The following is a 14,417-nucleotide window of genomic DNA, read 5'->3' as shown; positions in this document are numbered from 1 at the left end:
AGGATCTTGGTCAGACTACATGATCATAACTGTCCTTTCTGACCTTAATATCTATGAATCTATAAAGCATCAAGACTTGTCCCGATCATCAATAAGGGTCCACTTGGCTGCTATCTCCATCTCCCATCCGGGCTCAGATGGTCTCTCAGTCTTTGCAAACCCTATGGTCAGTCGTTTTCTCAAAGGTTTGGACAGGCTCTTCCCAAACACATGTCAGCCTGTCCTTGCCTGGGACCTCAATTTAGTCGTCTCCAGGCTTACAGGCCCGCCATTTGAACCTCTGGCCACCGGCTCCCTGTTATATCTCTCATTCAAGGTCGCGTTCCTCATGGCAATTACCTCGGCTCAACGGGTTTCGGAGCTCAGGGTCCTCACGTCTGAGCCCCCTTACACAGTTTTTCATAAGGATAAGGTCCAGCTCAGGCCTCATTTGGCTTTTCTCCCGAAGGTAGTCTCCCATTTTCACATGACCCAGGACATCTTCCTCCCAGTGTTTTATCTCAAGCCATGCTCCTCCTCCAATAGGGAGTGCAGGCTGCACTCACTGGACATGCGTAGGGCCTTAACCTTCTATATAGAGAGAACTAAGTCTTTCCGGAAATCCGTCCAAGTCTTTGTAGCCATGGTGGACAGAATGAAGGGCCTCCCGGTATCCTCTCAATGCGTATCATCATGGATAACGTCCTGCATTAGGGAGTGCTGTACCCTGGCAAAGGAGTTCGCTCCGCAGATAACCGCTCACTCTACCAGGGCCCAGGCCTCCTCTGCGGCATTCCTGGCACAAGTCCCTATTCAGGAAATTTGCAGGGCAGCCATGTGGTCCTCTATGAATACATTTACGTCGCACTATGCAATTACACAACAGTCCAGGGATGATGCGGCTTTTGGACGAGCCGTGCTCTTTTCTGTGGATAACTCTGACCCCACCTCCTGAGCTCTAACTTGTGAATTACCTGCTTGGAATGGACATGAACAATCACTCGAAGAAGAAAAAATGGTTACTCACTTTCTCGTAACTGTTGTTCTTCGAGATGTGTTGTTCATGTCCATTCCAATACCCACCTTCCTACCCCTCTGTCGGAATAGTCGGCAAGAAGGAACTGAGGGGGTGGGGGGGTTGGCGGGGCCCTATATTGGGCACCGTGAAGGCGCCACACCAGGGGGCTCCCAGGCTGACCCTACGGACGCTGCTAGGGGAAAAATCTTCCGGCTGGCTTGCACACGGCGCGCACACACCTGCTTGGAATGGACATGAACAACACATCTCAAAGAACAACAGTTACGAGAAAGTGAGTAACTGTTTTATCTCCTGCCCAATTAGGAAGCATGGTCATTTGGAGAAGGCTCATTGGGACCAGCTGAACTTGTTGGGTTGCCTAGTGACCAGGCCTGGAGCCAGGTGTTCTGCTGACACCAAGTCCCATTATTGGAAGTAACCTAAATACTTAGAAATGTAAGCCTCATTGAAAGTCAGTGGGACTTAAGCATTTTTTAAAATTTTACCCAGAATAGCTTTTTCAATTCAGTTGTGAATTTGTACATTTGGAATTTTTTCTTCATAGAACTGAACAAACATGAGTTTTACAGATTCCTGTTAGGTGACTAAAAATGTGAACTCTTCAGCATTCTGAACTTGCTTACACAACTGTGTAATTTTCTTATGTTTTTTGCCCAAGAATCCCTTAGTGAGTTTCTTATTTGCTATAAAGAGCAAATGACATTGAATTTGTATGTTTCAGTGTGCAAAAATATATACTCAATTAACAGTATAAACAATTATTTTTAAAGAATAACTCTTTAAATATGGGTGTTGGGTAACTCTCTCAAGAGGAGAGGATGTTTGGCAGTTGACATCTCATGGAAAGCTTGCAAATACAGGTTAGAAACAATTATTTTCCTTCCCTTGTTCATTAGTAAGGATTTTTGCATGCAAACACAATGCTCTAGTTTTCTGGGAAATAGTAACTGTGGATAGAACGGAAGGGTGGAACAGTTTGGGCCTGCTTTGCATAAGAATAGCTAAAATCCTTAATCATGTGCCCTGTCTAGATATTATGATAGATGCTTTAGAAACACCTTTTCATAGCAATACTATTACAACACAGACAGAATTTTATTAGTAATTTATAGTAAGACCTATCCCTCTGCTGCTTATGCTCTGGCAATCAATCTAATCAATACATTTAACCTCTCACTCCCAACATACACTGTTATTGTCCTCAGAATGGAACATATTTGTGAATTACTACCAAACTATAAGGAGAGAGAAAACAAAAGGAGTCCATTGTGTCCACTTTATGATTAAACATAGAGTTCCAGGCACTAACATGATTCAGAGTCAGGGATATGTTGACTAAGCGGGAAGTTATACTCTAAAAAGTGCATAGTATGTGAACACATTTTGTTTCTTGTGAGTATTCAATCATGTCTGGCCACTTCAAGGACAAATAAGAGCTAACACTTCTTGTGCCTGTTGGTAGTGCATTGTCAACACAATCAGGAAAGAGTGAGCTAGATTCTGTTTCTTTGTGTATCGTATCTAAAAATAAAGTCATACATCCTGAAAAAAGGTACAGGATTCTATTAAAGGTCTGTTCAGAACTTTCCATGGGATTGGCCCTCGCTACCTGCAGGAGCTACCTTCCCTCCTTGAACTATAGAGCAATAGGGAGAAAAATCATTAGCACGAGAGACTGAACTTCTTCAGGGGCTGGGTCAAGACTGTGGAGCTGAGTACCATAAGAGCTATGAATGGTCATTAACTTCACTGAATTGAGAATATAATGCAAAACATTTAATTGACTTTGCTTGCCCACAATAAGTTCGTCACAAAAATATCAAAACAAGCAGTTTACTCTTACATGGGAACGGAGACAGTGTTTCAATTTGAAAATATTTCTAAGGAACTTAATACTGTTTTAGGGTTTTCTGCAGTGCCTGTTACTGTTGGATCTAAGTGTGAAGTTACTATGGTGATAGGCATGTTATAAGAGCTTAAATAGACAATTCTTTGTAGTTCCACTTAGTCTTCTGTTTATGGGCAACCCCACTGAAGGCAACTGGATAACTTAGGTATTGTTGAGGGCCGAACTGGTTTATTGGATAACTTAGGTATTGTTGAGGGCCGAACAAACTTTATTGCTGGTAGTGATGTGCAAAATGGAAAGAACTTACTGTGAGCTTCAGATCCCAAGGAAATGTAAAGGGTGGATAGTTTAAAAAAGAAATCTAACTTTTAATTTTTGCTATGTAAACTGAGACAATAAAAATGAACCCCAACAAAGCCATTTTTAGTAACTCTACTTTAATTTTAAAATATACCTAATTAACAACTTATATGACTAGGTAAAAGCTGGTCTAAGTAGACAGACTTTTGTCCAGGTGGAGCACTGGCACTCAGTTTAGCATTAACTCACAGAAACTCCACTTCCGAGAGTACTAGGGCAGTTCTAGTTCATAATGCAAGTTTGTTTCAGAAATCACTACCTAGGATAGCCCTACCAACATGATGAAGCACACAAACTACTATCAAGTTTACCTTACTTACAGCAGCTGTAACTAGAACAATAAAAGTTATCAAATTCATAACTGAATAAATTAAGACTCTAACAGCATGTTTATAATATCTCATGTTTGGTTCTGATAGGTAAAAGTGGTGTATAACTTGTACACTTTTAAAAGGAAAATATGTAGCACACACGCACTGCATGACATATGGACTCTCTTGCACCTTCCTTCTCTAACAAACTTCAGTTACACCCAAGTGTCCCTCGATTTTGCTCAAATAAAAAAAAGTTTCTATTTGAAACCTGAAGATGAACTTTTAACTAACACAATTACCAATAGCTGTGCTTGATATAAAAATCACCAGATTTGGTGTTACATACCAAGGCCTTCTCGATAATTTTACAGTCTTCTCCTTAACATCAGGGAAGTGATATCTGAGTAAATTACAGTTTTTGTCCCTTAGAACTCTGGTTTCCTAAAACTGTGGTTGCTTACATTTTTTTCTGAAGGTTTGATATACAGTAAGTACTGTAGATTGGGTAGCAAATTGTCTTTTGCCTTTGCATTGACATAATGCCAGCATGCTTTACAAAAATTTGAACGTCCAAAGACCCATAAGCTATCCAGCAGAGTGTCTTTATCATCTATCTCTAGATTCTCTGGAAGCCCAGTAAATCGAATTTGTAACCCTTTACTTCTTTCAATGAAGTCACTGCTCATTTCTTACACTTTTATCTATACTGTAAAAATGACATTAAAACAGTTTTACAAGAGGATTACTTGCAAATCCATACCTTGTTTTACCTGATATGCTCAACCTTAGAGAGACAAGATGGGTAAGGTAATATCTTTTGTCGGAACAACTTCTGTTGGTGAAAGAGCTAATCTTTTTTTATCTGAAGAATAGCTCTCTGTAGCTCGAAAGCTTCTCTTTCACCAACAGAAGTTGGTCCAGTAAAAGATATTACTTTACCTCTTCAATATCCTGAGACCAACACGGCTACGACGACACATGCTCAACCTTAGACAGTAATTTATAGAGTTCACTAATGGGGAGGGTTCTGCAATGTGCTTAGAGCCAAATTTTGCTTTGATTTACAACCCATTTAATTAAATGGGATGAAACAGGGTGGAAGTCAGCATGGAACTTGGCTTAATAGTCTACCTTATTTTCATTTAAGACCTGAAATCCTCAAAGCTCAAATTGCTTCTTGAAGATGGAGTCCTAAGATGAGGGTTTTTTAGCTAGGATTTTGGAAGCAAAGTGTCTGCTCTTACTGAAGTCTGAAAACATTCTCTCAGCTGTATAGATTTATCTTGTTCTTTATTCCAGTACAAGTGGAACAGAGCTTTGTTTCAGATAAAAAACCATTTTGAACGAAAATGTACTACAAAATGAGTACAAATAATATCAGAGTGCTAGCTCACAGTGCAACTGGACAGTTGGCTTACATGTGTGCCTCAGAGATCCTGTTTTTGTGCATTCTTGAGAGACGAATACCAAAAAAATATACGCTCAAACATGGCTTGTTGGTTGATGTATAGGGCTGCGTTTTGTGAGGTTTAGAGTCTGTTCCTGGCTTTGATTCCGATGTGAACTTGGGAAGCTTGCTTAGACTCTGCTTCAGCTTCCTTATCCATAAAATGAGAATATTACTTACGTATTCATGGGAGGGTGATGTGAAGATTAATTCATTGTTTACATAGTAGTGCTAAAATGGATAGGTTCCGGATATCCATGCAGTTTATGGGAAGGAGAGAGAGCAGAAGATAGTGTACTCCCATAGTAGCAATTATGAAAGAAAATGAAAGAAAACTAATTTGATGTGACTATCTACTTAAAGGTATGAAATCCCTATTCTTTATAAGAGACAGGTGCACACAGCAATGCAAAGTGGGTGAGTCACTCCACAATTTGGTGGTGGCTAGAAGTCCAAGATAAGAGGCATAAACCTAGATAATTTTTTTTATTGTTCAATAGCATAAGAATTAGAATTTAGGCAAGTCAGTTGTCTTTGGAGACATTTAGAGAACAGTGTGTCACTGAACTCTGTTTAGGGTCTTCATCTTCCATGTCACCCTCTGCCTAATTGGTGTCTAATAATCTTGAAGACTCCCACTCCATCCCTTTCTGGCTACTGGATGGGAGGAGTATTCTTCCCCCCTCCACTCCTCCTCCGGCCCAGAGCTTCCAGCCAGAATGGTGAGTTGGATTCTCTGCTACTCAGTCTCCCTCCTCCAGTTTCCTGTTTTGTGAGGGAGTGTCTCTCTCAGCTGCTCTACTCCAGCCTCATTTTCCACTCAGCCTCCTCTGTGAATGGTATCAGTGCCTGCCTCTACTGGTACTCAGTCTTTTCAAGTAACAGTGGAGGTGTATTTGATCTTATTCTTGTCAGTTTCACTGCTGCCTGCAGAGTTCTGAAAAGCAACAGTGAAAACTGACAAGTCAGTCTTTAGGCTGCTGAAATCTAGGAAAGCAATCGGCAACAGCAGAGACACTCAAGCAGTCTGGCTGCAGACTTAGGATGGCACTGCATTACTAGATGTTTGGATCACGTTTTCTTTGCAACCATAAGAATTAAAACTTTTTCTTCATCAAAATGAAACCTTAAGTTTTTTAGAAGTTGGTGGCTTTTGCCCAGGAAAGATTCTTATTAGCTTTGGGCAAGTGGATTTTTCAAGCCCTGCCTAAAATGTGGCCTTCACAGTTCCAAAATAGAACTATATTCCTTCACTGTAATTTAAAGACAGCATGCTGCTTTACCTTAGGCCATGTCTACACTCCTGCTTATGTTGGCAAAACTTCTGTCACTTGGGGGTGTGAAAAAAACACCCCCCTAAGCAACATAGATTTCACTGGCGTAAGTGGTAGTGTGCACAGCGCTTTGTCGATGGAAGAGCTCCCTGCATCGGTACAGCTGTGCCACTGTAAGCTCTCTAGTGTAGATATAGCCTCAGTGTATACTTTGCCATTAGTAAGGTACAGTACTGGAGAAAGTTCTCTTCCACACACTCTCCATTATACAGCCATACACACCACCATACTGTGTGTCAAGTAAATGAGTAGTAATGTGCTTTTACAACTCAATTCTTAGAAGGGAAAAATAATTTACCAATATGTTCAGTGAGTTGTTCATTGACTCTTGTTCACTAATTACTTACCCTTCAGTAATCATGATTTTATTAAGCAATATTTTGCATCATTTATCAGCTGTTTGAAAAAAAGTATTGAAACTGTTAAATTCCTTTTGTTTTTGTTAAACAAAATTATTATTATTCCAGGTTGCGGTTGTTAAAATGAAGAGCACGGAACGCATTTATGCAATGAAAATTCTAAATAAATGGGAAATGCTTAAAAGGGCAGAGGTAAGGACTATGTTTTCTAATACAGAGAATTTTAAAAAATGGCATTAGGGAAAATTACATTGAAGCTCTTCCAGATTAGAAAGAATTATTTCATGAGTATAGGAGGTGCTGCTTCTTTTCTTTCCTTTTTTTTTTTTTTTTTTTTTAAAGGAAGTGAGCTGCTTTAATGCAATCAAGTCTGACAATCCCTTCCAGGCATCTGTTGTTCTCAGCATTACTGTGTATTCGTTTACCAGACAGTCTGCCCTAGTTTTTACCCTGAATTATATTGGCCAGATTTTTGTTTACAGTAAAAGCAAGTTAAAGACTACATGGAAGCCTCAGATTTCTGTTGCTATGACTATGTGAAAAAAAAAAAGATTGAAAACGAACTTGTTCTTATATTTGAAAAACAAGCCTTCAGGAAGTGTATCCTACAATTTGGATTTGCATTACTAAAGACAATTAACTAATATTCTGGAAACACAGAAATAAAAGTAGGTGAGTAGATAGCTGTGTAAACAAAGCATTTGAAAGATGTTAGTAGTTTTCTTTAGAAGTTATTCATTTGTTTCCAAAAAGCACATACATGTGCTAATCTAATAGGAACTTTACAAATTAATAAATAGTGGTTAGAGGTCCTATTGAGAGGAATTATCCAAAATAACATATGCTCTGGCCTACTTAGAGTAATTGCTATTATATTGGCAAAATGCAAGTCACAGTATCTTATAATGTTACATAAATCTGTGTAAAGTAAAATGCAGCTCACGAACAGCGCAGGGCACTGTTGAGGAAAGAGGTCTAACTATGTAAATACTTACACACAAACGAGGGCTTGAAAGCTTTCCCGACTCCACCTTGCTGAGGGCTAAGGTCATGTCTACACTACAGCTGCTGCAGCGCTATAGTATAGATGGTTCCTACGTTGATGGAAGGGGTTTTTCTATAGATGTAGTTAATCCACCTCTTTGAGAGGCAGTAGCTACATCAGTGGTAGAATCTTTATAGACTTTGCTGCATCTACAGTGTGGGTTAGGTTGATCTAACTACGTCTCTCAGGGCATGACATTTTTCACAGTCCTGAGCAATGTAGCTAGGATGATCTAATTTAAGCATAGACCAGGCCTGAGCCTACTAGCGCAGGAGAAAATACATGGCCCACCACACGCTAATATTCCATCCATCCCCAGTGAACAAGTTCCCCACCCCTCTTAGACACCTCTTCACCACTGCATGTGATAATGGTTGCCTGATAAACTCACCTCCTTCCAGCAGTCCATGCAGGCTCCTCTTCACAGACTCCCTTGAGGGGGAAGTGGCTGTTGCTATTCTCCTGACTTTTCTCATAACTTTTCAGCACCACCAGTTTCACAGTGAAATTGTACCGATCTAACTACATTAGTTTAGAAGTACTAATTCCTTAAGTAGTAAGGAATGAATTTAAACTAGGGCTGTCAAGCGATTACAAAAATTAATCGCGATTAATTGTGTGATTAGTCACGCTGTTAAACAATAATAGAATATCATTTATTTAAATATTTTTGGATGTTTTCTACATTTTCAAATATATTGATTTCAGTTACAACACAATACAAAGTGTACAGTGCTCACTTTATATTTATTGTGATTACAAATATTTGCATTATGTACAAAAAACCCCTGCATTCAAAAATAAAACAATGTAAAACTTTAGAGCCTACAAGTCCAATCAGTCCTATTTCTTGTTCAGCCAATAGCTCAGACAAACAAGTTAGTTTACATTTGCAGAAGATAATGCTGCATGCTTCTTGTTTACAGTGTCACCTGAAAGTGAGAACAGGCGTTTGCATGGCACTGTTGTAGCCGGCATTGCAAGATATTTATATGCCAGATGCGCTAAAGATTCATATGTCCATTGATGCTTCAACCACTATTCCAGAGGACATGCGTCCATGCTGATGACGGGTTCTGCTCGATAATGATCCAAAGTAGTGTAGGACGACGCATGTTCATTTTCGTCATCTGAGTCAGATGCCACCAGCAGAAGGTTGATTTTCTTTTTCGGTGGTTTGGGTTCTGTAGTTTCCGCATCAGTGCTGCTCTTTTAAGACTTCTGAAAGCATGCTTCACATCTCATCGCTCTCAGATTTTGGAAGGCACTTCAGATTCTTAAATCTTGGGTCGAGTGCTGTAGCTATCTTTAGAAATTTCATATTGATATCTTCTTTGTGTTTTGTCAAATTTGCAGTGAAAGTGTTCTTAAAACGAACATGTGCAGGGTCACCATCCAAGACTGCTATAACATGAAATATATGCAGAATGTGGGTAAAACAGAGCAAGAGACATACAATTCTTCCCCCAAGGAGTTCAGTCACGAATTTTATTAACGCATTATTTTGTAACGAACGTCATCAGCATGGAAGCATGTCCTCTGGAACGATGGCCGAAGCATGAAGAGGCATATGAATCTTTAGCGCATCTGGCATGTAAATATCTTGCAACACCAGCTGCAACAGTGCCATGCGAATGCCTGTTCTCACATTTAAGTGACATTGTAATGAAGAAGCAGGCAGCATTATCTCCCATAAATGTAAACAAACTTGTTTGTCTTAGCGATTGGCTGAACAAGTAGGACTGAGTGGACTTGTAGCTTCTAAAGTTTTACATTGTTTTGTTTTGAGTGTAGTTATGTAACCAAAAAAACTACATTTGTAAGTTGCACTTTCATGATCAAGAGATTGCACTACAGTACTTGTATGAGGTGAATTGAAAAATACTATTTCTTTCGTTAATCATTTTTACAGTGCAAATATTTGTAATAAAATATAATATAAAGTGAGCACTGTATACTTTGTATTCTATGTTGTAATTGAAATTGATTTCATTTGGAAAATGTAGAAAACATCAAAAATATTTAATAAATTTCAATTGGTATTCTATTGTTTAACAGTGCGATTAATTTTTTTGAGTTAATCGCGTGAGTTAACTGTGATTAATCGACATCCCTAATTTAAACTAAATCTCTGTGAGGCATTTTTAATCCAAAATTAGTGTCCACATACAGGATTGCACCAATTTAATCAGTTTCTACACCAGTTGAATTAAATTGTTGTAATTTTCTCATGTAGACATGTCCTAAGTGGGAGAAGAGGAGGAAAATATAGGAAGCAATATATGACCTGCACACACTACCTGGCTGACTTACCTCCGCCCCAGTCAGGAGCATCTGGTAGAGTGGCTTCTGGGGCAGGCAAGAGGTGAAGATGTGGAATCTGCATAGGAACCAGAATCTGAGCAGTAATTCTGCCATCTCCTCCTATGTGTCCCTATTCCTTTCCAGGGAAAGCTGTAGCCATTCCAGCTAGTTTCTGTGCTCACTGATTTCCCCTTGGAAATGGAGCAGTGCGTACAGCAAGGTCACTCAGCACCTTTTTTCCTTTTGCCTGCCTCTGATTACCACCTGCTGCACAAGGCAAGCAAATAAGTCGATTTCTCAAAACCTGCATATCGAGTTCATAAAGCATGTGGGAAGCTTTAATTTTTATTTGTTGTAAACCCTTCAACTTTAAAATGAAACCTTTAAGTACACAATAGATAGCCTCTTAACTGACACACCTTACTGCAAAACAGACATTAGGTAATTTTTCATTCAGTTATCAGAGGTTCAATGAATGCATTGTGCTGGTTGTATGTTGATTTATTTTATGAACTGTAGAAACATTGTATAATTCATTAAACATAGCAAAGTGCATCTGGTTAATACCAGTTTTTATATCAACTGTAAAAGGAGCAAGATGGTCTGAAGTGAACAAAGGGCAACATGGGGAAAATTGTTAGCAAACACTTGTAGGTAGGCTGGTAGGCAAGACTAGGTATGCTCTTACATAGACAAGGTGTGCCTTTTTCTCCATTGTTTAGTCAACAAATTGCATTGTCTTAAATCCGTTCCCAGCAATTGTTTCAGTTAAGTGGGTCTGACTGTTACTTGGGTGGACTCAGTTGTGTATTTCAAATATATTGTTTTAAGAATGTTAAAATATGGAAATATCTAATTCTGGAAACTGAGAAAATAGCAATGTACTCATAGACCTTCAGACCAGATGCAACCACTATTTATCATCTAGTCTGACTTCCTGAATTACATGGGCCAGAGAATTTCACCAAATAAGTGTTTATACGTGAAAGTATTAGCATAAATGACATTCTAATTCACAGCATAATATAGACATATAATGATTCACCTTGCACGTGAGTGGTTCTGTTTGTATGCCCACTGTGTAACTTAATTGTTCCAACTTGACCGTAGTATATTCCACTTCCGCTGGAAAGTTTCTCCACTCAAAAAAACAGTTAAGACTTTTCTCTTGGAAAACTAAAATACAAACATTGTAATAGCGAGGCCTCTAGGATGAGGGTGGTGAAGTGTGGGATTCCTAGGTGTTTCCTCAGTGCACGTTGTTGGACAATTCATAGATCAGAACCAGTAGAAACACTCTTATCCAGAGCGCAAGTGCTTGATGATGGGGAATGGAAATAAAAAGAATATATGGATAATGGCAGCCTCAATTTATCGTGGTAAAACAACCCCAGGGACTCAGTCTTGACCAGTGTTTTGGGCCAAGAAAGCCATTAATAAACTCAAGGTGAGTCTTCTTCCTAAAAATGTAATGAGATTTGTTGTATGTAAACGTATATGGAGCTGAGCTGTGATAATCTTTCGTGCAAATTATTTTGTAAATGTTACTCCGAAATACTGGGAGACTCCTGAAAAGTGCAGTATTTTATGCAGAATATTAGTGTGGGAAACTATATGGATTTTTGTAGATTTCCTGCATGGTTTATATTATCTGAGGCCCTCACTAGAGGTACTGTTAGAAACTGACCCATTAAACTGTGGCTGCATAGATATATTTTCACACAGGTTTTATCCTCATATGCAGTTGTCCTTTTGCTACAGATTGTGGTGGGGTGAAAACATTTTTTAGTACATAAGGGAAGAAAGGACTTGAGTGGCTCAAGCTAAATTGTTTTTAAAAAGGTAGCACTCTGGATTAGGAGGAGTGGATGCCTAACCACAGAAGCCTGCTGCAGAGCTTCCCTGGCTTTTCACTCGTGCAGACTAAATTCCAATGACTAGAGACCTCTGTGTAGAAATTTTAAATAATCCCATAAAACATGCATATGTATGAATCCTGCAAAGACGACTTATGGACTGTGACAATGCCTTTTTTCCTCGTTTCTTTAGACAGCTTGTTTTCGAGAAGAGAGAAATGTTTTGGTGAATGGAGATTGTCAGTGGATTACTACATTGCACTATGCCTTTCAGGATGAGAACTATTTGGTATGTTTGCTTCGCCATTAAATACAAAAGTTTTGTTACTTATGTTAAAAACAAACTTATTTCTGATAAGTCTGAGGGTTTTAGAGCAATAAATCAGTTCTTTGTTTCTTGCTGCAACACTTCACATCTTTGTTCTTCCCTTACATAAAAACACTTCAGAAGACTTAATGTAACTGTAGGACACTGAAAACAAAATTAAGGTAGTTTTAGAGTATACTTAATTGTCCCATGTAAATCATCTAAAATATGCTGATCTACTATGAAATACAGTATATTAGATATAAATTTAATTTGTGAATAACTTGTTAATAAAATGATATATTGATTCTGTAGATATTCTTTACCTTGACAGTGACTCCGTGAGAGTTCCTATGAAGTTTAATTTTACTTTATTCTACAGTTTAAAATGTGCAAAAATTTGTTTTTTGAGCTGAGACTTTCTTCATAGCATTTTATAAATGACAGAGATCAGTTTTATTCCACTAACATTGTCATAAATCTGTTAATTTTATTTGAAATATTTTGCTTAGCTTTATATTGGAAAAAGTCAATAAAAATGATGAAAAACATTACCTCCATGCGCTAAAAATATTAAGTAGCAGATATTATGCATCAGTATTTCAGTGGATTACATCTTCAGTTTTTTTGCATATTACCTGCAATGATTCATTGAAGAAAAAAAAATGTATTCACATTAGAAATTTTTAGCCAAATTGAGGATTATACAGTAGACATTCACAGTTACCATTTTGTATTCTGTCATGGACTGCTGGTTGGGCCGTGACCAATTACAATAGATTGAAACATGAAGACAGTAGAGCAGGGTGGGGTGTTTCAGTGAATAGTAAATTCACCAAAAAACACACATTTTTTGGCTAACCAAAATTACTCATGAAATGTTACGTGAATTCACTGGATAATTTCAACCCCAAAAAACACTTTTTTGGGACTGAGATGTTTTTTACAAAATGGGAGGTGGAGCAGTTGGTAATGATGCAGCTTTCTCTGTAACATTTAGCCCAATGGTTAGGGTGCTTCTCTGAGAAGTGAGACTCCTGATTCAAGCCTTCATCCTTTGTAGATGAAGAACAGAATTCTACCTCTCTAAAGCCTTGTCTACACATAATGGCATTGTGTGGGGTACACATAGCTAGCTATATGCAGCAGGGAAAGGCTGAGGCCGCAGGGAAAGGCTCACTGTTGGAGCCTTTCGCTGCAGCAATGGAAGGCTCTGGCATGGGGAGGCAGTGGGGAAAAAAGCTCCAGCAGTGGGCCTTTCTCTATGGTAAGGAAAGGCTCTGGCAATGGGGAAGCAGCAGGACACTATACAACTGAAAACAGCAGTGTAGACATGGGAGGCATTGCTTGGGCATGTGGAGAGACATGTAGGGTCTGTACCCTCAGGTTCAGGTGCATAGGGCAGTCTACTCAGCTAAGCTGTGCCTCAGTCTATGCTGCTATTGATAGCCATGCTAGTGGGAGTGCAGTATCTGTACTTTGTACTCTGCCATAAGTGTAGATGTACCATCAATCGAATGCCCCTCTAGCACAGCTTCTCTGAGCTGAGGCTCAGTGTTCAGTCTTGACCAGTCTGCACCCGGCCTTCAAACCCATGCATTTTTACAGAATTGTTCCTTTAACTACACCTGAAGCCTTTCCAAACTGTAGTGCTTCTGGGTAATGTTCTACTGTGCTGCCTCAAAGGGTGCGTCTACACTGAAAAATTAGTACACATATTACAGCAACAGCAAGTAATGGTGCAGTTGAACCAGTGAAGGTGGGGCTCAGACACTTTTTCTACTGTCATACTCAGAGCAGGTTATTGTGACATGGTGATAAGTGTGTTTGAGAGTTTGTCTAAGCTAATTGTTACATTATTGCTGGCACCAGGCAGCTACTCCATTGTTGGCAGTTTTTCTAGTTCAGATAAGACCCATGAAACCTGCTCTGATGCACTCTAATTTAACCTACAGTGTTATACTTTCAGTTTTGCATTAAATACAGAACCTATTAGTATCTATTGGTTCTGTTAATGATATAAAGCAGACTTTATGTCAGGGGTCTCAAATTCCCAGCCTGCGGGCCATCTGCGACACAAGAACCTCCCCAATGTGGCCCGTGGGGCTCCAGCAATTTTGGAGCCAGGTCTCTCTCTTAGCCCCGCTTGCCGCCCCCAGGAGCTCTGCCCCCACACGTCCCACAGGTGATTTACAGTGGCCCGGGGCCCAGACCACCACCAGCA

The 14,417-nt window shown here is 39.3% G+C and overlaps 1 protein-coding gene across 7 annotated transcripts in view; it reads left to right on the top strand.

Annotated features, from left to right (window-relative positions):
* CDC42BPB (CDC42 binding protein kinase beta) overlaps positions 1-14,417 on the top strand; it is a 133,823-nt gene that overhangs the window by 48,146 nt on the left and 71,260 nt on the right. For all 7 annotated transcript variants that reach the window (XM_075129888.1, XM_048852342.2, XM_048852340.2 and 4 more), the window contains exons 3-4: positions 6,790-6,873; positions 12,080-12,175. In XM_075129888.1, coding sequence (XP_074985989.1) covers positions 6,790-6,873; positions 12,080-12,175 — 180 coding nt within the window. The remainder of the gene's footprint in view (positions 1-6,789; positions 6,874-12,079; positions 12,176-14,417) is intronic.

The sequence above is a fragment of the Caretta caretta genome, chromosome 6, assembly GCF_965140235.1.
Source record: "Caretta caretta isolate rCarCar2 chromosome 6, rCarCar1.hap1, whole genome shotgun sequence".
NCBI classification, from domain to species: domain Eukaryota; kingdom Metazoa; phylum Chordata; order Testudines; family Cheloniidae; genus Caretta; species Caretta caretta.
The sequence above is the reverse complement of the archived record's forward strand: the minus strand, read 5'-3'. Positions and strand labels throughout refer to the sequence as shown.